The sequence below is a fragment of the Bos mutus genome, chromosome 1 (genome assembly GCF_027580195.1).
Source record: "Bos mutus isolate GX-2022 chromosome 1, NWIPB_WYAK_1.1, whole genome shotgun sequence".
Classification (NCBI taxonomy): Eukaryota; Metazoa; Chordata; class Mammalia; order Artiodactyla; family Bovidae; genus Bos; species Bos mutus.
In genome coordinates, this window is record NC_091617.1 from 77,193,552 (window position 1) to 77,217,915 (window position 24,364).

The 24,364-nt window shown below is 40.6% G+C and overlaps 1 protein-coding gene across 2 annotated transcripts in view; it reads right to left on the reverse strand.

The window, feature by feature from the left end:
* Positions 1–24,364, reverse strand: part of TPRG1 (tumor protein p63 regulated 1) — a 217,222-nt gene that overhangs the window by 117,384 nt on the left and 75,474 nt on the right. For both annotated transcript variants that reach the window (XM_070376834.1, XM_070376901.1), the window contains exon 3: positions 15,522–15,755. In XM_070376834.1, the coding sequence (XP_070232935.1) occupies positions 15,522–15,746 (225 nt within the window). In that variant the 5' untranslated portion in view covers positions 15,747–15,755. The remainder of the gene's footprint in view (positions 1–15,521; positions 15,756–24,364) is intronic.

Below are 24,364 nucleotides of genomic sequence, written 5' to 3' on the forward strand. Positions count from 1 at the left end.
ATTGTTCTCTAGGCAGTCACTCCCAGCCTTTGTTACTCATCAGAATCACCAGGGGAGCTTTGGAAAATTCTAATGCCAAGGCTGAACACAAGGCCAATTATATCAGATACGCAGTGGGTGGGATCCGCATTACAGTACATCAGGATTTTTAAAAGCATCTTGGGTAACTCCAGTGTATAGAATCACTACAGGCCAGGGCTCATCAATTATAAGCCATTTCATTTTATAGGTGTGGAAACGGGTCTGCATGTGGAAGTAACTTGTCAAGTTCCCTCCGGTAAGAGGTGACTGACAGGAGACAGGAAATCTAGACATTCCACCTCCAGGCAAAGAACACAGTGCTGACCTCATGCCCAACCCTGGAACAAGTATGCTACAAGCTCTCGTATTTTCTCTGTGTAATAGGGATTTATACTAAACACCTAATCTTCCATAAATATTAGCACTCCTAATCCTCCTGGTTTGAGACCTTTCCTAAAAGGAAACAGGGATACTAGCCTGGCCAAGACCCATTCAAATATACTTTTCTCCCAGAGGTGAGTGGGTTGTAGGATTTGGGGTTGCTTGTTTTCTCAGTCATTGATAAAAGGCTTTAAAAAATGTTGACCACAGAATCCATTGGTTAAGAAAAATCTACATGAGTCCACATGTAAAACATAGGAAAAGAAGTAAAGAATCTGCCTGCAATGTGGGAGACCTGGGTTCAATCCCTGGGTTGGGAAGATCCCCTTAAGAAGGGAAAGGCTACCCATTCCAGTATTCTGGCCTGGAAAATTCCATGGACTGTATAGTCCATGGGGTTGCAAAGAGTCAGACACGACTGAGCGACTTTCACTTTCATACTTTCACTTTTCCCCCTCCCTTCCAATTCATTCCACACAGCCCAAGTCATCCTGGAATTTGCAGGACAACTACTTAGAGTTGGGTGTCCTGGGTTGATATTCCAGATCTGTCATGAACAAATTCTTTGACCTCTAGACAATGATTTACTGTTCTTGGCCTCCATTTCTTTACCTATAAGACAAATGAGTAGACTGGACCAAAGCTTTCCAAGCCAAGCTGATGATCAAAATCTCCTGGAAATCTTTAAGAAAATATAATTACAGCCTTTACACCTAGAGATTCTGATTTCTCAATTTTAACAAGTTTCCTGTTGAATTGGACAGTCAGCCAGTAGACTGAATGATTTCTGACTCTTTTGTCATCCTCTGCTGCTGGTTGAAGGGCTGTCGGAAAGCTAATACAGCACACCAGGCCTGCTGAACCTGGTGTGTCATGAAATCAGTAAGTTCTGGGACATTCATTAAATATGCTTTGTGCTCACGTTGACACAAGAGGTTGTAACAGCATCACTGATCCAGTCCCAGGTGGCTCAGATGGTAAAGAATATGCCTGCAATGAGGGAGACCTGGGTTCAATCCCTGGGTTGGGAAGACCCCCTGGAGGAGGGTATGGCAACCCACTCCAGTCTTCTTGCCTGGAGAATCCCCATGGACAGAGGAGCCTGGCAGGCTACAGTCTATGGGGTTGCAAAGAATTGGACATGATAGAGTGACTAAGCACAGTACAGCTGGTAGGACTGGTCTATGTTTCATGGAAATTTCCTGGGATTCTGTGACAATTCTCTCATCGCCCATCCTCAGCTCTCCATGATGCACCCTGACTCTACCAGGCTCGATGGTCAAAGTTCTCTGCAAATGATATTTTCTTTGATGATTCATCATGGCTATTTTTCCTTTCTCTCTTCCTGTATCCATGTAATTTCTTCTTCAAGCTAATATAACTTGGTAGTGAAACTAGTACTTCTCAGAAGAAAAAAAATTAGAAATAGAATTGAAAAATAATGAAATAATAGTGAAATAAGCATTTTGTTTAATGCTTTTATACCAGGCACTTTGCCAAAAATATGTAAAGACAAATAAAAGAATGTATAAATTTTCAAAACTTTCCTTGTCTTTTCTATGAAAGGCAATCAGCAAAATCCATCAAAATGATCTATCCTTTGATCCACACATTCCATTTCTATGAAGTTATACTACTGACCCTCTTGCATATGTACAAAATGACATATGCAAAGTTTCCTCTGCAGCCTGATTTGTGGATAGCAAAAACTTGGAAACCATGCAAAAGTCTAGGAATAGGAGACTCGTTAGGTATATCATGGGATACATACATGCAATGAAATACGATAAATATGTAAAAAATGAAGAAACATACTATGAAGCAAGGGTAAATATGTCATCATTTGTGTAAAAAGGGAGGAATGGATAAGAATAAGTATTTTTGTTTGTACACACCTAAAGTCACTCTAGAAAGATACACAGAAAAGGTTAACAGGCGTCCCCTACAGGTAGGGAAGGAACGTGATGGTGGACACAGTGTATAGAGGTGTTGTTTTACTACTCATCCCTGTGTGGATGCTCAACTCTTTTCTACCCTATGGACTGTAGTCCACCAGGCTCCTCTGTCCATGAGATTTCCCAGGCAAGGATACTGGAGTGGGATGCCGTTTCCTACTCCAGGGGTCTTCCCAACCCAGGGATCAAATCCACATCCTCCTGTACTGAGCCTCCTGCATTTTGGGTGGATTCTTTATTGCTGAGCCACCAGGGAAGCCCATTGTTTTACTATACACCTTTTCAAAAGTTAAAGGTTAAAAGTAAAGTGGATTCTTTAGAGAACAGTTTGGAAATCTCTGAAATCCTGTCTGGGTACTCACTGCCTTAGTTCTCACCTTCATTAGAAACATCGATCACGCCTTTATGGAACAGTTATGCATCGTGTCCTGATAAAGTATTTTACTCTTCTCCATTTGTTACTCATGGTTACTATGATACATTAACTTCAGCCATTTAGTGTCAAAAGTACAATAAAGTGTGTGAACCTTTTGACTTGTGTCCAGGCCATGGTTCTTTTTAAATCTCAGCCTTTCTGGTTGCTATGAGACCCTCACCAAGTCACCTTGTCATTCCACAAATCAGTCTACATGCATTTGTTAGATAGATGAGATACCATTAACTGTAGCAGCTGTTTGGAAATGCCCAAAACATTGATAACATTGAATAATAAAAGACTCTATTATCATTCTTCTTGTTAATACTAAATAGAAGGGAAACCTTTATACCTGGATCAGGGGATCAGATGATTATTGCAGTGGAACAATTAGCTCTGAGACTCCTTGCAGCCTGAGACTCAAAGGAAAGTATATTGGAATGATATGTACTCATCATCCGATCAAATAAAGCTTAGCAAGAGAGTACACATACATTTCTAATTATAAATTTTAAGAAAAAAATCATTAGGGGGATCCTTATTTTTAAGTCACTACATGACATAATGAACAATAGCTTCTCTGATGTCCAGCCCTAAATAGTTTCAGTCAAAACAAATGTGCTGAGGAAAGTTCAAGGACATAAGTATTTGTTGTTGAACTTATTTTATATTGGAGTAGAGCTGATTAACAATGCTGCAATAGTTTTAGGTACACAGCAGAGTGACTCAGCCATGCATATACAGACATATGTATTTGTCTCCTTGCATTTCCTTGAGCTAGACTAGCCTGGGAGTCAATTGTCACATAAACAATATTCATGTCTGCTATTAATATTTTCCCTTGTAATGGACACTTTAGCCAGACAGTGAGAAGAAAGGACAGAGTAGAAAAGAGTGCTCCTAGGGACTTAGACACAGTCAGCTCTCTCTTGCGGGTGTCATCGTCCTCAGAAAGGGTTTGCTTTGTGATACATTCATAAGGTAAGAAACTAGTTCTGAATTGGACCTGATTTGTAAAGCCCAGGCAAATTTGTCTCTCTCTGAAAATGAAAGAAATGCTTCTTATCTCATAATTGCTAAGGATCTATGCTCAGATAGAAACATCAACTTTTATTACCATCTTCAAAGCATTTCAGTGTAAGGAGGGGAATCCAGAAACCTTCTGCCCAGTGAGATATATAATTTCTAAGCCAGAGGGAAGCTCACACAGACAATAACAATACAACTAATATATTTAGTTGTTCCCAGTATAAGAGCAAGACACAGGGAAGCCTATAGTAAGAGAAGAGGGAAAAGGAGAGAGTATGAAAGCCAAATTAGTGTCATGAAGGCAATGACATCTTGCCACACAATGGGAAGTCCCGAACCTGCTTATTAAAGTCTCGTTCCTCACAATAGAACACAGGCTATAAAAAGGCCACGGGGAACCATTAATTAAATATTAAAAGATCAAATAGTTTTAGTCCCATTAGTTTGTATGTAATTTACATTCTCAAGTATAAATTTAGAGATAATTCCCCATCTCTAATCGCTTTCAACTTTCTGATAAGGTATCTGCAAATATAGAGTCCTACAGGGAGTTTAAATATATCTTTCCCCATGCAGATCAAGTATTGTTCCTTTCATAAGAAGTTGCTTTTGAATATCACTCTCTACAACTAAAGTGATTATCATAATATACCTCAAGTTATTAGCCTTGAGGGGTACTTTTGTGGAGAGAAGGCAGTAGGCCATTTTTAGACATGTCTAAGCAATAATAGCAAATGAACAAAAATAGGAGGAAAAGGTTATCCAACCAGACTGATAGCAACTGGTTCAGACCCTCATTATGTGACTGCTCATTCACGGTCCAAGGTCAGAGACAGTGGAGAGGTGGCACAAAGTGCCAGGAATCCTGGGTTCCAGGCCTGCCATGGCCCCTAAGCTGCCAGAGAAGAGATGTCACATCAGTTCTGTGTGTCCTAGGGGTAGGATTAGATATTCTCTGAGGCCCTTCCTGGCTCGAAGCAAGAATGTCGCTAAGCCACATCAGAAGGGCAAAGTTGCAGTAAATAAACACTTGTCTGGAAGACTAAGGAAAGAACGCAACAACTCAGAGTGACCCAAAAAATAACATAAGAGGTTCAAGGGACCAGATTAACTTGTTTTATGACCAGATATTGAGAGATGTGATCTAATACACAATGTTATGGTGCTAAAGATGCCTCTTGTTTGCTTTAAATTATCTTATATTTCCTTATCCAACTTGAAACTCATATAATTGATCCTCCTCTTATTAGAGCATTAGGTGTCCACACCTGGCAGCTAAGAAATTGAGTCCATCTGCCTCAGTGAGCCAAGGAATAACTTTCCCTTCCAAGTTAAAAGATATGAACAAAAAGCAGCCTAAATATACAGCAAAACTTAAATAAATTGTATTACGTTTCCATGATACTTCTCTGGTGGCTCAAATGGTAAAGGATTTGCCTGCAACTCAGGCTATCTGGGTTCAATCCCTGGGTTGGGAAGATCTCCTCAAGAAGGGAATGACTACCCATGCCAGTATTCTTGCCTAGAGAAACCCCAGGACAAAGGAGCCTGGTAGGCTACACTCCATGGGGCTGCAAAGAGTCAGACATAACTGAGCACCTGAGCACACACAACAGATGTAACCCTATGTTTTGCACAATAAAATGTACATGTAAGAAAAAAGTAAGAAAGGATATTCATCAAAATGTATAAAAGCATATTTATATATTTTCTTTAACTTTGAGCTGTGGAATTATAAACCACCTCCAGTGAAATTACTTTAAAACCTAAAATGCAAGGCCAAAAAATTTGTCTACTCAGTCTTACTGCTCTTCTGCATTTGCCACATAGCCTTAAAACTCTTACACTGTAATAAATTGATTTCTTTTAAAATCACTGCTTGGGATCAAGAACTATGAATGGGAATTGGGAAACATCAACTCTAAACCCAGCTTTGGTTCTTATTAGCTTCTTGGGCAAGTCAGCGTGCACTAAGTGTTAGGACTTCCGGTGAGCCTCTGCCCCTCTCTGGGTCTTAGTTGCCACTAAAAATGAGAGCGTTGACTAGCAACTTGGTGTTCAAAGTGTGATCTGTGGACAGAAAGCATGAGTATTTCCATAGAGTGCATATAAATGCAGAATCTAAGGCCTCATCCCAGACCTACTGAATCAGACCAATATTCTAACAAGCTTTCCAGGTAATCTGTTTGCATGATAAAGCTGAGAAGCACCACACCAGATCATCACTGGACTAGAGCTCTTTTCAGCTCCAAGAAGTGATACCTTGTGATGTGATTAATGTTTCATAGGTCTGAGTCATTCATAGTCCTGGTCTGATTTAATTATCCCTCGAGAAAATGAGTTAGCTTCCTTCATTTAAACCTCTCTGCTGCTCCAGACCCTATAGGTCTACATTTATACCTTACTTTAGAGGTCATGGTGAGGTCATGGGCATCTTAATGCCATTTCTTATTACCACTTACAGAAATGTGAATGCCAAATTAACCAAAAAAAAAAAAAAGAGAAGAAAGTATTTAGAATAGCAAGAGATGCTGTTGATGAAATGTTAATAGATGTGTCTTACACTGTATTAAGAACCCTTTAAAAAGTAGCTTATTTAAACTCTCAGATAAAACTGACATTTTATCCATACTTTGAAGAGAAGAAATTTATACATACATACACACCACACACACATATCTCCTTCCATTTCCTCATCTACCACCACATCAACAGATCTGTGGTTTACAAGGTAGTAAAACCATATCATTCCTTTATTTATTCAAGCTAATATTTATCATTGTTTCAGTAGAACCAACAATCTCATTTTCATTATCCTAGAATGCATTAAAGCACATTCATTATACTTGTGTGCTAAAAAAAAGAAAAAAAAGAAACCAAGAAGAAAAAAAAGTAATAAAACCTCTTCATATTTTGTCTCTTAGTCTGAAGGAAAGTGAATGCTGACTGCCTTGGGAATGTAGCCCTCACACTCACCTCCTAAAGAGTCCTTGTGTCTACTTCAGACTCACTGACAAAATTAGAAGAAGGTTTTCCTTCCCAGGCTCTTGAGAACTTAAAGTTGATTTCTATACACCTGGTGGAAAAGATGTTCTTCACATGAATCAGAGTCAGTAATAGAAAACCTTTACTAAAACATCCTAAGTTCAATTGTACTTTATGGTAGAAAGACCACCGGACTTAGAAGATACAGAGCCTAGCTACAGGTCTTACACTAATATCATACGACTTAGTCACTTAACTCCTCTGAAGCTTCTGTGCATTACTCCTAAAACAAGACTGATAAGCCTTTCTCTGCCTACCTCACAGTGCTGCTCCAGGGGACTGTCTCTTATAAGCTACACAGAGCCACACAAATAAAAGCATCATGTAAACAAATAAATAAAAGCTCTGTTGTAACTTTACAGGAATTTACAGAATCCTTGTAAACCACAGATCTGTGTCAGTTTAGCTGAGCTGCAACTACACTTTCTAGAATTCCCTTTCTTGTCTGCTTCCAACTTAGTGTTGGCCACAACAGACATTTGTGTCAGACTTCAAAGGTAGAAGTGAAACATCAGTCGTGTTCTTGCTGAAGATCAGGGCAGGCCAATCAGACCCCGTTGTTCAGAGCTGCTGATCTCTTGTTTGTTTGATGGCATGAAAGGGAGTGGGGGAAGCCCCTGGACCTATAGCTTCTTTTGTTACAGTCAGACTTCCTCCCTCAGATCCTCCTTCCCTGAACTGAGTAAGTGTGCAGCTCACTCGGTGGAGAATACTGGCTTTTCCTGAAAATGACTCACATCTTCAAATCCAAACTTGGTGGGAGAGCAGCACAGGTTCCATTTTTCTGTGGTGAGTGCTGCCGGATCAAAAGGAGTTCTAATTCGTCCATGTAGGTTCCCCTGTTCCCTAGTTCTACTGCACAACGGCCAGTTGGTTGATGTATAACACCTCCAGACCCATCAACAGATGCAAAGACAACAGCTTTGCATAGATTTCTCAGGCAGCTCTCTTAACTATACCAGCTTCCAATGATACATTTATTATTCCATATCATTCATCACTGTTCCTCTCTCATCTAACCCTGATAGATACATCATCACTATCAAAAAAAATGGACATTCTAAGGGATGCTTTGATTTTTATCCCAGATATATCTTACAACTAAACTTTGCATATTCAAAAAAGTTACCATGCTTTGGAAAACAAGCCATTTGCTTTACATATACAAAAACACACAAACACACACATAATAAGGAACATGCCAGCAATTTGCATATATGAGTCACTGGATATAGCTAAGACTCACTGAATATAGGTAATGTGGATATATGTTTTCAAACACACACACACACATATACACACACACTGAGTCTCTTTAGTTACAACTTTATCTTAACCAAAGATTAACTTTAAAAGCTAGAACATCCAAGTTCATTAATTAAAACATTATAAATAGCCTCAAACTCTTAGCCACCACTTATTTAGGAGGTTGAGTTGAAAAAAAAAATGTCAGTAAAGAGATGCTCCAGGTACATGTGAAAATTCAGGTGGTCTCTGCTGCCACAGTGTACAATCCGCAGTTTAGCCTCTAATTGTTTATAGCCTATGAGCTCACTGCTAGTGTGTTGACAAGAAAGTTAAAGGATTGGTAAAAGGAATGATGCTAAAGCTGAAACTCCAGTACTTTGGCCACCTCATGCAAAGAGTTGACTCATTGGAAAAGACTCTGATGCTGGGAGGGATTGGGGGCAGGAGGAGAAGGGGACGACAGAGGATGAGATGGCTAGATGGCATCACTGATACGATGGACGTGAGTCTGAGTGAACTCCGGGAGTTGGTGAGGGACAGGGAGGCCTGGCGTGCTGCGATTCATGGGGTCACAAAGAGTCAGACACAACTGAGTGACTGATCTGATCTGATCTGAAAGCAGATCTATAAACAGGAAGGAGAATTCAAGACAGAGGAAGGTACTAGAAACCAAGGATGTTTCTACTCGATCCAAACGTGAGAAGTCGGAAATATTTTTAACATTTGGATATATAAACACCACCCTCATTATGCACCCATCTATTTACTCCCCAGCTTTGATGCACAGGGAAGAAGCTGAGTTCCAGACTGCAACTCTATATTTGGAATGAAGTGCCTGCCCTACACTCTACTACCAGCATGCCCTGTATACCCTTGAGGTTCAGGTATTCTCAGCAATGCTTTCTATTCCATCACTCATGTCTTTTCCTAACATAGAGCAAATAACTCCCTCTGGGCTCCCAGCTTTATATTCTTCTAGCAAGTCTGGTTTTCTCTTCATGGAGCATTAACTTATTGAGGTCAGGTTTAGCAGGAATACAAAACTGAGGAGCCAAAGACCCATGGAAACTGGAGGACCTGCTTCTCTGGTGGTCAAAATAGACCCATAACTTCTCTGAAATTCAGATCCTTCACCTGTAACATTAAGATAAGGAGGGGGGAGGAGCCAAGATGGCGGAGGAGTAGGACAGGGAGAACACTTTCTCCCCCACAAATTCATCAAAAGAGCATTTAAACGTCGAGTAAATTCCACAAAACAACTTCTGAATGCCGGCAGAGGACATCAGGCACCCAGAAAAGCAATCCAACTCTTCGAAAGGAGGTAGGAAAAAATATAAAAGACAAAAAAAGAGACAAAAGAGGGAGGGACGGAGCTCCGTCCCGGGAAGGGAGTCTTAAAAAAAGAGAAGTTTCCAAACACCAGGAAACCTTCTCACTGCCGAATCTGTGCCGAGCTTTGGAAGCACAGAGGGCAACATAACAGGAAGAAAAATAAATAAACAATTAAAACTCAAGATTGCGAGTCCTACGGTAACTCCCCAGTGGAGAAGCAGCGCAGACGCCTGCACGCGCCATTAACAAGCGGGGCTGGGCAGGGAGGCGCAGCGCCGGCTGCATCGCTTAGAGTAAGAATCTGGCCTGAATACCCTGAGCACTATCTGAGCGAAATAATTTGGGCTAACAAACCAGACTGTGGGATATCTACTACGCCAAAAGCCAGCCCCAACCTAAGACCGCCAGGCCCGCACGGAACAAAGAATTGAACAGAGATAGCCGGCTGCAGACCTTCCCCCGGTGATAGGCAGCCAGAGCCGGAAGGGGGCAATCGCAGCCCAGAGAGACATTATCTATAAAACTGTAAGCAGGCTTCTTTGCTAACTAAAACTTCTTGGGGGTCTGGACGGTTAACATCTGCCTAAGAAGGTGCGCCGGTTTTGCGCCCAGATAACCGAGTGGTGGGGAGGCGATAAGTCGCAGCATTGGCGCTCGCCAAACACCTCATCACTTGAGCTGCTCGGACCTGGGAAGAGCACAATACTCAGGCCCAACTGAGTCTGCGCCTCTGAGGACTATCCGAGTGCCTGAACCTGAGCGGCTTGGACCTGGGAGGTACATGCAACCCAGGGCCAGCCTCGGATTGTTCCCGGCGGAACAACCTAGAGCCCGAGCATATAGAAAGGACACCCCAAACTCAGCAATTTAAACAAGATGAAGAGACAGAGGAATAGCCAGCAGATAAAGGAACAGGATAAATGCCCACCAAACCAAACAAAAGAGGAAGAGATAGGGAATCTACCTGATAAAGAATTCCGAATAATGATAGTGAAATTGATCCAAAATCTTGAAATTAAAATGGAATCACAGATAAATAGCTTGGAGACAAGGATTGAGAAGATGCAAGAAAGGTTTAACAAGGACCTAGAAGAAATAAAAAAGAGTCAATATACAATGAATAATGCAATAAATGAAATTAAAAACACTCAGGAGGCAACAAATAGTAGAATAACAGAGGCAGAAGATAGGATTAGTGAATTAGAAGATAGAATGGTAGAAATAAATGAATCAGAGAGAATAAAAGAAAACGAATTAAAAGAAATGAGGACAATCTCAGAGACCTCCAGGACAATATTAAACGCTACAACATTCAAATCATAGGGGTTCCAGAAGAAGAAGACAAAAAGAAAGACCATGAGAAAATACTTGAGGAGATAATAGTTGAAAACTTCCTAAACTGGGAAGGAAATAATCACCAAGTCCAAGAAACCCAGAGAATCCCAAAACAGGATAAACCCAAGGCGAAACACCCCAAGACACATATTACTCAAATTAACAAAGATCAAACACAAAGAACAAATATTAAAAGCAGCAAGGGAAAAAAACAAATAACACACAAGGGAATTCCCATAAGGATAACAGCTGATCTTTCAATAGAAACTCTTCAAGCCAGGAGGGAATGGCAAGACATACTTAAAATGATGAAAGAAAATAACCTACAGCCCAGATTATTGTACCCAGCAAGGATTTCATTCAAGTATGAAGGAGAAATCAAAAGCTTCTCAGACGAGCAAAAGCTGAGAGAATTCTGCACCACCAAAACAGCTCTACAACAAATACTAAAGGATATTCTCTAGACAGGAAACACAAAAATGGTGTATAAATTTAACCCCAAACAATAAAGTAAATGGCAACGGGATCATACTTATCAGTAATTACCTTAAACGTAAATGGGTTGAATGCCCCAACCAAAAGACAAAGACTGGCTGAATGGATACAAAAACAAGACCCCTACATATGTTGTCTACAGGAGACCCACCTCAAAACAGGGGACACATACAGACTGAAAGTGAAGGGCTGGAAAAAGATTTTCCATGCAAATAGGGACCAAAAGAAAGCAGGAGTAGCAATACTCATATCAGATAAAATAGACTTTAAAACAAAGGCTGTGAAAAGAGACAAAGAAGGTCACTACATAATGATCAAAGGATCAATCCAAGAAGAAGATATAACAATTATAAATATATATGCACCCAACACGGAGCACCGCAGTATGTAAGACAAATGCTAACAAGTATGAAAGGAGAAATTAACAATAACACAATAATAGTGGGAGACTTTAATACCCCACTCACACCTATGGATAGATCAACTAAACAGAAAATTAATAAGAAACACAAACTTTAAACGATACAATAGACCAGTTAGACCTAATTGATATCTATAGGACATTTCATCCCAAAACAATGAATTTCACCTTCTTCTCAAGCGCATGGAACCTTCTCCAGGATAGATCACATCCTGGGCCATAAAGCTAGCCTTGGTAAATTCAAAAAATAGAAATCATTCCAAGCATCTTTTCTGACCACAATGCAGTAAGATTAGATCTCAATTACAGGAGAAAAACTATTAAAAATTCCAACATATGGAGGCTGAACAACACGCTGCTGAATAACCAACAAATCACAGAAGAAATCAAAAAGAAATCAAAATTTGCATAGAAACGAATGAAAATGAAAACACAACAACCCAAAACCTGTGGGACACAGTAAAAGCAGTCCTAAGGGAAAGTTCATAGCAATACAGGCACACCTCAAGAAACAAGAAAAAAGTCAAATAAATAACCTAACTCTACACCTCAAACAACTAGAAAAGGAAGAAATGAAGAACCCCAGGGTTAGTAGAAGGAAAGAAATCTTAAAAATTAGAGCAGAAATAAATGCAAAAGAAACAAAAGAGACCATAGCAAAAATCAACAAAGCCAAAAGCTGGTTCTTTGAAAGGATAAATAAAATTGACAAACCATTAGCCAGACTCATCAAGAAACAAAGGAGAAAAATCAAATCAATAAAATTAGAAATGACAGTGGAGAGATCACAACAGACAAATATAGAAATACAAAGGATCATAAGAGACTATTATCAACAATTATATGCCAATAAAATGGACAACGAGGAAGAAATGGACAAATTCTTAGAAAAGTACAACTTTCCAAAACTCGACCAGGAAGAAATAGAAAACCTTAACAGACCCATCACAAGCATGGAAATTGAAACTGTAATCAAAAATCTTCCAGCAAACAAAAGCCCAGGTCCAGACGGCTTCACAGCTGAATTCTACCAAAAATTTAGAGAAGAGCTAACACCTATCCTGCTCAAACTCTTCCAGAAATTGCAGAGGAAGGTAAACTTCCAAACTCATTCTATGAGGCCACCATCACCCTAATACCAAAACCTGACAAAGATGCCACAAAAAAAAAAAACTATAGGCCAATATCACTGATGAACATAGATGCAAAAATCCTAAACAAAATTCTAGCAATCAGAATCCAACAACACATTAAAAAGATCATACACCATGACCAAGTGGGCTTTATCCCAGGGATGCAAGGATTCTTCAATATCCGCAAATCAATCAATGTAATACACCACATTAACAAATTGAAAAACAAAACCATATGATTATCTCAATAGATGCAGAGAAAGCCTTTGACAAAATTCAACACCCATTTATGATAAAAACTCTTCAGAAAGCAGGAATAGAAGGAACATACCTCAACATAATAAAAGCTATATATGACAAACCCACAGCAAACATTATCCTCAATGGTGAAAATTGAAAGCATTTCCTCTAAAGTCAGGAACAAAACAAGGGTGCCCACTTTCACCATTACTATTCAACATAGTTTTGGAAGTTTTGGCTACAGCAATCAGAGCAGAAAAAGAAATAAAAGGAATCCAAATTGAAAAGAAGAAGTAAAACTCTCACTATTTGCAGATGACATGATCCTCTACATAGAAAACCCTAAAGACTCCACCAGAAAATTACTAGAACTAATCAATGATTATAGTAAAGTTGCAGGATATAAAATCAACACACAGAAATCCCTTGCATTCCTATACACTAATAATGAGAAAACAGAAAGAGAAATTAAGGAAACAATTCCATTCACCATTGCAACGAAAAGAATAAAATACTTAGGAATATATCTACCTAAAGAAACTAAAGACCTATATATAGAAAACTATAAAACACTGGTGAAAGAAATCAAAGAGGACACTAATAGATGGAGAAATATACCATGTTCATGGATTGAAGAATCAATATAGTGAAAATGAGTATACTACCCAAAGCAATTTATAGATTCAATGCAATCCCTATCAAGCTACCAACAGTATTCTTCACAGAGCTAGAACAAATAATTTCACAATTTGTATGGAAATACAAAAACCTCAATAGCCAAAGCGATCTTGAGAAAGAAAATGGAACTGGAGGAATCAACCTACCTGACTTCAGGCTCTACTACAAAGCCACAGTTATCAAGACAGTATGGTACTGGCACAAAGACAGAAATATAGATCAATGGAACAAAATAGAAAGCCCAGAGATAAATCCACACACATATGGACACCTTATCTTTGACAAAGGAGGCAAGAATATACAATGGATTAAAGACAATCTTTTAACAAGTGGTGCTGGGAAATCTGGTCAACCACTTGTAAAAGAATGAAACTAGAACACTTTCTAACACCATATACAAAAATAAACTCAAAATGGATTAAAGATCTCAACATAAGACCAGAAACTATAAAACTCCTAGAGGAGAACATAGGCAAAACACTCTCTGACATACATCACAGCAGGATCTCTATGACCCACCTCCCAGAATATTGAAATAAAAGCAAAATAAACAAATGGGACCTAATTAAACTTAAAAGCTTCTGCACATCAAAGGAAACTATTAGCAAGGTGAAAAGACAGCCTTCAGAATGGGAGAAAATAATAGCAAATGAAGCAACCACAAACAACTAATCTCAAAAATATACAAGCAACTCCTACAGCTCAACTCCAGAAAAATAAATGACCCAATCAAAAATGGGCCAAAGATCTAAATAGACATTTCTCCAAAGAAGACATACAGATGGCTAACAAACACATGAAAAGATGTTCAACATCACTCTTTATCAGAGAAATGCAAATCAAAACCACTATGAGGTACCATTTCACACCAGTCAGAATGGCTGCATCCAAAAGTCTACAAATAATAAATGCTGGAGAGGGTGTGAGAAAAGGGAACCCTCTTACACTGTTGGTGGGAATGCAAACTAGTACAGCCACTATGGAGAACAGTGTGAGATTCCTTAAAAACTGGAAATAGAACTGCCTTATGATCCAGCAATCCCACTGCTGGGCATACACACTGAGGAAACCAGAAGGGAAAGAGACACATGTACCCCAATGTTCATCGAAGCACTGTTTATAATAGCCAGGACATGGAAGCAACCTAGATGTCCATCAGCAGATGAATGGATAAGAAAGCTGTGGTACATATACACAATGGAGTATTACACAGCCATTAAAAAGAATACATTTGAATCAGTTCTAATGAGGTGGATGAAACTGGAGACTATTATACAGAGTGAAGTAAGCCAGAAGGAAAAACATAAATACAGTATACTAACGCATGTATATGGAATTTAGAAAGATGGTAACGATAACCCTGTATACGAGACAGCAAAAGAGACACTGATGTATAGAATAGTCTTATGGACTCTGTGGGAGAGGGTGGGAAGATTTGGGAGAATGTCATTGAAACATGTGAAATGTCATGTATGAAACGAGATGCCAGTCCAGGTTCAGTGCACGATGCTGGATGCTTGGGGCTGGTGCACTGGGAAGGCCCAGGGGGATGGTATGGGGAGGTTGGGAGGGAGGAGGCTTCAGGATGGGGAGCATGTGAAAAAAATAAATAAATAAACCAAAAAAAAAAAATAATAATAAGATAAGGATGCCTTCTTCACAGTTATTGTAGCTATTACATGAGATAACAAATGTGAAAACTGTTGATAAAATGTGGTATATGGAAGAATATTAAGATGTTAAAGAGAAGTCTTATGCAGTATTTAAGAACACTAATGCTTTTATGATTTTACCCGAGTAACGAAGTACTTCCGTGAAAGATAAGGCTTGTGATAGGGATTCGGGTAGAGAGCTGATTCAACCACACTTGGCAGCCTTGAAATCTGCTTTGGCACTGGGACCTCTGTTTCTGGCTCCCTCTCCTCCATGGACAGCTGATCCATCTCAGAAGGTTGGTCATCTTCCTCTCGCTTCAGAGACACAGGCTGGAATCCCTCAGAGCTCCCAATTCTTGACATTTCTTTAGCCTGAAACAAAGAAACAAAATTCTCAGGGGAAAAAAAAAAAAATCACCTGTGTCTTAACTATGGCAAAAAAGCCCATGATGAACAACCAAAGCTCCCAAAACTGACAAACCCACCTTACGTTAACTGAACAGATGCACTGACGGATGGAGTTCAGTAACACAGACAATATGATCATCAGGGGACATTTACCAGGGGACAGCAGCAGAGACTCTCTGGACAGAAAAAAAAGAGGCTACAAGTAGTTCCATTTTCCCCATCTTTAATTCCATGGAACAGGAAGGTAAACAAGGAAAGAACGATATGAAATTATTATCACTTGAAAATTTCTCTTCAAGTTTTTGTAGTGTTTTTTCTTGAAAGTCTACTGGCCTGTGAGCTTATTTAGGAGTTAAAAGCAATGATAATGCACTTTTTAATGTACTTCTTACTAATAGGGCACAGAAGCACTTAGAACTGAGTGCTTTCTTGAAACTGAAAAATTGCAATTCTAAAAATGTATCCTCAAGAACATATTGTACAACACAGGGAATATGACCAATATTTTATAATAGCTATAAATGAAATATAATCTTTAAAAATTGTGAATCACTACACCGTACACCTGCTATATATAACATTGTACATCAACTATACTCCAAAAAGAAAAATTTTAAGTAAAAAAATAAATTAAAAAATAAAAATGTATCCTAAAGAAATAATTTAGACAAATGCCAAAAGATGTAAATATAGAAGGCCATGCATTACAACATTGTGTCTAATAGCAAAAAAAATAAATAAATAACTTCATGTCTAACAGCACGACATTGTATGTAATAGCAACATTAGACACTCACACAACATTGTGATTAATACTAAAAATATATATAGTGAAACTAAGTATCCATCAGCAGATAATTGACTAAGACAAGAGTCATAGTGCACAAATCCAATTTGGTCATCAGAAATGTGAGAATATATTGCTACAGAATGATGTCCAAAATGTAATGCTAATGGAAAAATAAGTCATAAAATATTATGAAAATGTTATTCAAATTTGTTACAATAATTCAGAAAGAAGGAAGGAAGGGAGGGTGGGAGGGAATGAGGGAGGCAGGAAGGAAGGGAAGAAGACGTAATACCTGAACTTGCATGCGTATATACATGTATGGTAGGACAGAGGTTAGAAACAAAATCTGAAAAGAAGTAAAATAAAATATTAACAATGATCATCTCTGAAAATCTAGTGGTTACCAATGGGGAGAGGGAAAGGGGAGAGGACCTGATAGGGGTAAGGAATTAGGAGGTATCAACTATATGTGTGGGCTTCTCTGGTAGTTCAGTTGGTAAAGAATCTACCTGCAATGCAGGAGACACCAGTTCAAAACCTGATGTGAGAAGATCTGCTGGAGAAGGGAGAGGCTACCACACTTCAGTATTCTTGGGCTTCCCTTGTGGCTCAGCTGGTAAAGAATCCACCTGCAGTGCAGGAGACCTGGGTTCAATCCCTGAGTTGGGAAGATCTCCTGGAGAAGGGAAAGGCTGCCCAATCTAGTATTCTGGCCTGGAGAATTCCATGGACTGTATAGTCCAAGGGGTCGCAAAGAATTGGACAACACTGAGTGACTTTCACTTTCAACTACTATGTGTAAAATATAGAAGCTATGAGGACATATTGTACAGCACAGGAAATATAGCTGGTATTTTATAACTATAACTGGGGTAACCTTTAAAAATTGTGAATCACTACGTTGTACACCTGAAATGTATATAGTATTGTATATCAAGTAGACCTCAATTTTAAAAAGGCAATGATTGTCTCAGGATGATACAGGTGATTTTTATTTTCTGTTTTCATAAGGTTCTGGATGCTTACAATGACTTCCTCTGACTTAAATAGAAACATAGTAGATTCACTAATATTTTGTAAATTAAAAGAAGTATCACAAAGCAAAACAAAATAGAAGCTACATGCTAGCCTAGCAAAAGGTGTCCTCAACCAAGTGGCCCTTCTCAAGCTGAGGCCACACGGTTACGGCTGCTGTGCACACACGCCCAATGCTACAACGTAGGAAGTTCTCCTGCCCAGCGTCACCATTGCACTGGGAATGCCACCTTAGTCTTAGGGCTCCTTCCCACAAACTCCATTTCCTTCCTCTTTGTGAAGCAACAGAAAGTGAGAAGTGGTGCCTACCCACAGCAAATTTACATGATTGAAACTGGGAATAATTAGAGGAGTCAAGGGTGGTAAAATAGTACTAGCATATAGTTTATTGCCTAACCCTGGATACTTCTGAGCATGAAGAAAGTGCTATTAACACTTATGCTAGGATGATAAGCATAAACCAGCATTGTCTCAGGCAAATGTGGACATACACAGTCACCCTGAGGGGCTTGAGTGGAGGGAACACGTGGCTGGTCAGAGACTCACAAGCAAAAAGCCCTCTGCTGATCACATTACAGGTTATTTCCTCTGATTCTCCCAGCAGCCCTAGAATGATGGATTTGTTTCCATCTCTCTGAGGATCCCAGAGTTGGTGGGATGCCACCCCCCCAACCCCCACCCTGTCCATAGCACAGGTGGTACTAGAGGTAAAGAACCTGCCTGCCTGTGCAGGAGACACAAGAGACAAGGATTTGATCCCTGGGTCGGGAAGATCCCCTGGAGAAGGAAATGGCAACTCACTCCAGTATTCTTGCCTGGAGAATCCCATGGACAGAGAAGCCTGGCGGTCCATAGAAGCCATAGGGTTGCAGAGAGTCGGACATGACAGAAGCGCCTTAGAAAGCACACACGCATGCACACATACATCCCAGGGCACACTTGGAGAGGAGAGAAAGCACCTGGACTCCCACTCAGGACTCCCAACCACACTCGAGGTCGACAAGCCTGCCATGATGCACGCTGTCTTACAGCAGGAAGGGCTTCACTGAGTTTTCAGATAAGTTTTTCAAGTTATTGGCCTGTGAGAAATACAAGGGCACGCATGGAGAAGCAGGAGAATTTTAGTGGGGGTGTGTGTGTGCGCGTGAGAGAGAGAGCACACAGAGGCATGCAGCCTCCCTGTTAGTTGCATGCTCTATTTTTGCAGGTCTGCCACCTCTTACAGAGGCTTTTGGAAGGAACTGTGTTTCTAGAGTTCCCTGTAACCTGTGAAGGAAGATTTGTGCCTTTGGGAAAGGAAAGCCTGCTTCTGTATTTGCCGCACTGTGTGAACTGGAGCCTAACAACAGACATCTGTGAAAAGCTCCAGTGCCTGGAAAACAGAGGGAGGATTTAATTAGCACCACTTCCTCTCCCTCAGGCTGTCTTCTCTGGAAACACTTGGGGATGAGAAGTTGAAGCACTTAGAGACTGAGCTTTTGAGATCCAGGAAAGAAGGAAACTCTCCTCCACTCCAGTTAAATTCTGACAGCCGTGAATAGTGGAGAAACAGCACAGAGACTCAGTCCAGAAGGATTCCAGCTCTGTTTCTGGGGACATCTTCGCAAGGACAATGAACTTACCTCCCTCTAACACCTTCCAGGATATAAGAGAAGTGCCACGCATTGGAGCAGCCCCCTCCATGCCACCTGCCCAGACACTGTTTATTTCCAATTCAATAAAACATTCCATCCTATCTCTGCTTAACCATACTATATACATTGAAATACTAAAAGCTCTGTGTCTGGATAAATTAGTCTGCCTCACAGCAGACCCATCCAGAGCCATTTAGAGTTGAATACGATCATTGTTCCCTAAGATTGCCTAGTAAATTGATCTTAGCTTGTGGTACCCAAGAGTCAAGGCAGAATAATTTCTAAGGGAAGCAAAGGGTCAAGGTTTAGAAAATAATTTCGTCCATATTTTTTTACCTGATTTTCTCATTTTAGGGAATTCATATCGAAGGAGGAAACAGGCATAACAGGCTCCATCCTGAAAGCAGGACTCCACCTTGGGCCACCTGTGGACTCTGAGCTATATGCCCAGTACCTATGGAAACAACATACCAATAGAAAACCAGACTCCCCCGCTCCTTGGAAGAGCCCCAAGGCTCGTACCTAGACTCTCCTTCACCTAAACAAATACCCTAATTATCTGTGTGACCAAATAGAATCATAAATTCTATTATGTTTATTGGGGTATGACCACAGGCCTATTGATAAATGTCCGCTGTTAACTACCTACGCTTAAGGCATATGAATCACAGATTAACTTTGATTGTATCTTTCTTTTCCTTTGTTCAGACTAGTTTCAGAGAATTTGGGGAGGTGGGTTTGAGCACGTACACTTAGAGTATATAAGTTTTTCACAAAAACTGGTCGGGGTCCTAGGCTAAGAGAAGACTCTGCCTTGGGCCTGCCGGTGTAATAAACTGCACTCCACTATCTGCATTGTCCTTCTGAGTGAGTTTGTTTCCTGGAACGCATGGCTACAATATAATGAGGCATCACCGACTCAATGGACATGGGTTTGGGTGGACTCCGGGAGTTGGTGATGGACAGGGAGGCCTGGCGTGCTGCGGTTCATGGGGTCACAAAGAGTCAGGCATGACTGAGCGACTGAACTGAACTGAACTGAACCCTAAAAAAAAAAGAAAGAAAGAAGTAAATAAAGCCCTACAATACTAATTGCATGTTCTAGGCAGTAATGGAAAATTGGAAACCCACTAAACACCCAATGGTCAAGGAATTTCCTAGCTACCTAAATGACACTGAGCAGACCCTTAAAATAACAGCCCTTAAAATTGTACAAGCACTACAGCAGGGCGGAGTAAAGGATGTATCTTCTTGGGGCAAGAAAAGCAAAGAGATTTTCTGTGGTAATGATTGAATTATTTTTATGTTGGTAAAGACTAGAGGGAAAATATTTCTATTTATCGAGGTAGAGGGATCATAAGTGAATTTTTGCTTAAAAAAAAGTTAAATCATGTTAGCACTCCTTTTGTAATAAAATATATGAATAAATCTGTTGGTTCACAAAGTCAGGAGCTTCCCGGGTGAAATCTGAAACTGGCTCCTGTACAGAAAGGGCAAGAAGAGACCAAAGAAAGAAGCAGACCACTCCAAATTGATCGGTGGCAGAATTCATAAGCAAGAGAACTTACCAACAAGTCCTGTCTTGGGTGGCCACAAGGTGAGTGAATCTCCACACCTACCTGCCAGAAACTTAAAAGCTTATAGAGAGGCCTTAACTGGTCCAGCCACATCTTCAGTCCAGATGGACTCAACACTACATTGCTCTCTCAAGGCTACCTCTGGACAAGGGCTCCCACTTTGGGGATGGTGGGTGAAAGGTACATGGTACACTGCAAAGATATGGTGGGGGGTCCATTGCTCAGTTCACTTACTGGTCAACTAGTCACCATGCCCTCTGGAGGACTTCCTCCAGCAATGCCAAATAAATACATAAAAGAAGTGCCACCCTCCCTTTGGTCAGACAACAAGAATTTTATATTATTTCTCAGCTGCTAGAAATTTCAGAGCTAAATTTAATATCATATTGCAGTAAATAACTTATTTCTGGATCCTGGTCTATGTATGCCTGCCTCCTTTAGTACCTGCTATCGTATCTGAGACTTTTTCTAAGAATATTTCAGAAGCATATACAGCATAAGTGATAGCTAGAGAATTGTTGCCTAGTCCAGTTCCTTCATTTTGCAAGGTTTGGAACACTGATGTAAAAGACTTGCCCAGGGTCATACAGCTAAACAGATTCAAAACATGAAATCAGACTCCAGGACTCTAATTCGTTGCTACCCATTGTAACATTTAAAAGAGAAGCAGTTATCATACTTACAAACTGATAAACTGAAATGCTTTTGCCAACTGTCTACAGCCAGTCGGCTTGTTTTGCTCTGGGATGGGAGAAACAACTCCCACAAATTAGGCTTCTCCCAGCTTTTCCCCATCAGCAGCCCACAACTAGCCCTGCAGGTGAAGCTTCCTCCTTTGCCTGGCATCAGACTAACCTATCCATAGGCATAGGGGCACTGTGCCTGGGTCCACAAAACTTGTAGGGGCTCAGGAAATGTTTTAATGTATTTTAAAATCATAAGCAGAGACATCACTTTGCCGACAGAGGTACGAATGGTCAAACTTAACATTTTTCCAATAAGTGAGTGAGTGAGTGAGTGATGTCACTCAGTCGTGTCCGACTCTTTGTGACCCCACGGACTGTAGCCTACCAGGCTCCTCTGTCCAGGGGATTTTCCAGGCAAGAGTACATTTTTCCAATAGTCATTTACATTTGTGAACGTTGGACCATAAAGAAGGCTGAGAGCTGAAGAATTAATGCTTTCGAACTGTGGTGTTGAGGAAGACTCTAAAGAGTCCCTTGGACAGCAAGGAGATCAAACCAGTCAATCCTAAAGGAAACCAACCCTGAATATTCATTGGAAAAACTGATGCTAAAGCTGAAGTACCCCAATACTTTGGCCACCTGATGTGAAGAGCCAACTCATTGGAAGAGACCCTGATGCTGGGAAAGATTGGGGGCAGGAGGAGAAGGGGACAACAGAGGAAGAGATGGTTGCATGGCATCACCAACTCAATGGACATGAGTTTGAGCAAACTCCGGGAGATGGTGAAGGACAGGGAAGCCTGGCGTACTGCAGTCCACTGGGTCACAAAAAGTCAGACATGACTGAGCAACTGAACAACAACAAAAATCAGAAGAGAAAAATTAAATTTCATGGTCAAAAAATTGTTTTCATTTTTTCTCGTATCAGAGGAAAAAGTGAAATTTGTAGGCCACCCCCAAATCTATTGCATTTTGCCTAAAAAACAAACTAGATTATCTAAGTCATAAGATGCTGAACTATGTACAGTTATAGAAACATGTTTTAATAGTGATATTATTATGGTAGAGACATTCAAGAAGGCAAAAGTTTTAGGCTCACGGAAGTCATAATGTGGACCTGACTTGACTCTATATCCTACTACTCAGATTTTCTGCTTAATAGTTCATTCTGGGGCTCCATACTGGACTGTCGAAGCTAGAAACATCCCCACATTCTAGCACTTTCCAATTTCCTTATGAAACTGTGGGTAATCAGTGGCAAATCCATTTGCCCTGGCTCCACTAATCAAGGTTGTTTAAGATTTGCATGGCCTCTGAACAGCGTGTAGCCTATGTAAAAAGTGGTTTGCTGAGATGTTTTCCAGGAACTTAGAGTCAGTTTTGTCCAGTTCAAGTTGAACTGGATGGGACCGGCTAGGACCACTGACCCTCCAACTGAGCATGTGCAAGTGTCCATCCACTTGGGGCCCTTTGATGCCAGACGGCCAAGACTCCACCCTCAGATTTGGGCTAAGTGCCTCCACTGTGAGCATGCAGAGGCCTGTAGTCTGGTTGTGTGTGTGTCTGTGTGATCAGTCACTCAGCTGTGTCTGACTCTCTGCAACCCCATGGACTGTAGCCCGCCAGGCTCCTCTGTCCATGGGATTCTCCAGCCCAGAACATTGGAATGGATGGCCATTCCCTTCTCCAGGGGATCTTCCCAGCTGAGGGATTGAGCCTGAACCTGCCGTACTTTCTGCGTAGCAGGTAGATTCTTTACCCTGAGCCAGTAGCCCAGCTGCATGTGCACAGAATGCCAATTGCTGCACCTTTTCCAGTCAACTTTCCCCACACTCCTCATACTCCCCACATCTCCAACCGCCCCACTTCTTTATTCTTCATCACATAAATACTCAGAGTCCCTGACTTGGGGAGGCAGAACTGAGTCTGGCTTGGCTGCCTTGTGAATAAACCCTCTCTTTGCTGCAAACCTCAGAGCATCAGCATTTTTACTTGCTTCGTGTCATACAAAATGAACCTGGCTCTGTAATACTTATTCTGGAAGATTCTGTTCCACTATCCACTGAAATATTTCTGTCCTATAGACAAACTGTACAATCTTAAAGTAATTATTTTTGCTTTCTTAAAATCAAAGGGAGATCCAGAATTAATCACCCTCTAATAAATATATGTTTTGCAAAGAAGTAGATGAATAACCATCCTAAGAACTTATGATCAGCTTGAAAGGAGTCACTGCTTACACTGAGTGGCCACAAAGCCAGCCAGGGGTGAAGAAAGGGGGAGTGTCGGGATTTTTTCCCCTCTCACAAGAGTTTAATAAAGAACAGTTTGTACGTAACAAAAAGCATCATTTTTTTTTAAATTTTATTTATTTATTTGACTGCTCTGGGTCTTTGTTGCCATACTCAGGCTTTCTCTGTTTGCTCTGCATGGGGGTTACTCTCTAGTTGCAGGGTGTGGGTGTCTTATTGCTGTGGTTTCTCTTGTTGCAAAGCCTGGGGTCTAGGGCATACGGGCTCAACAGTTGTGGCTCATGGGCTTAGTTGCCCCATGGCATATGGAATCTTCCCAGACAAGGGATCGAACCCATGTCCCCTGCTTTGGCAGGCAGATTCTTAACCACTGGTGCCTGGGAAGTCCAAAAAGCATCATATTTCATACTTCTGATCAAGACAGCAGGACTGACATTATATAGATACTGGTAAAACTCAGGAGTGTTTCATGGTGAACCACTTCCTAAGGTCATGTACCCTCCATTTCCTCAGCATGACTTTTGCTCTTTGTCCATCTAGTTTTCAGAATACCTTCCTGGCTTCCTGCTCTCTCTGCCACTCTCAAGAACCTGTACAAC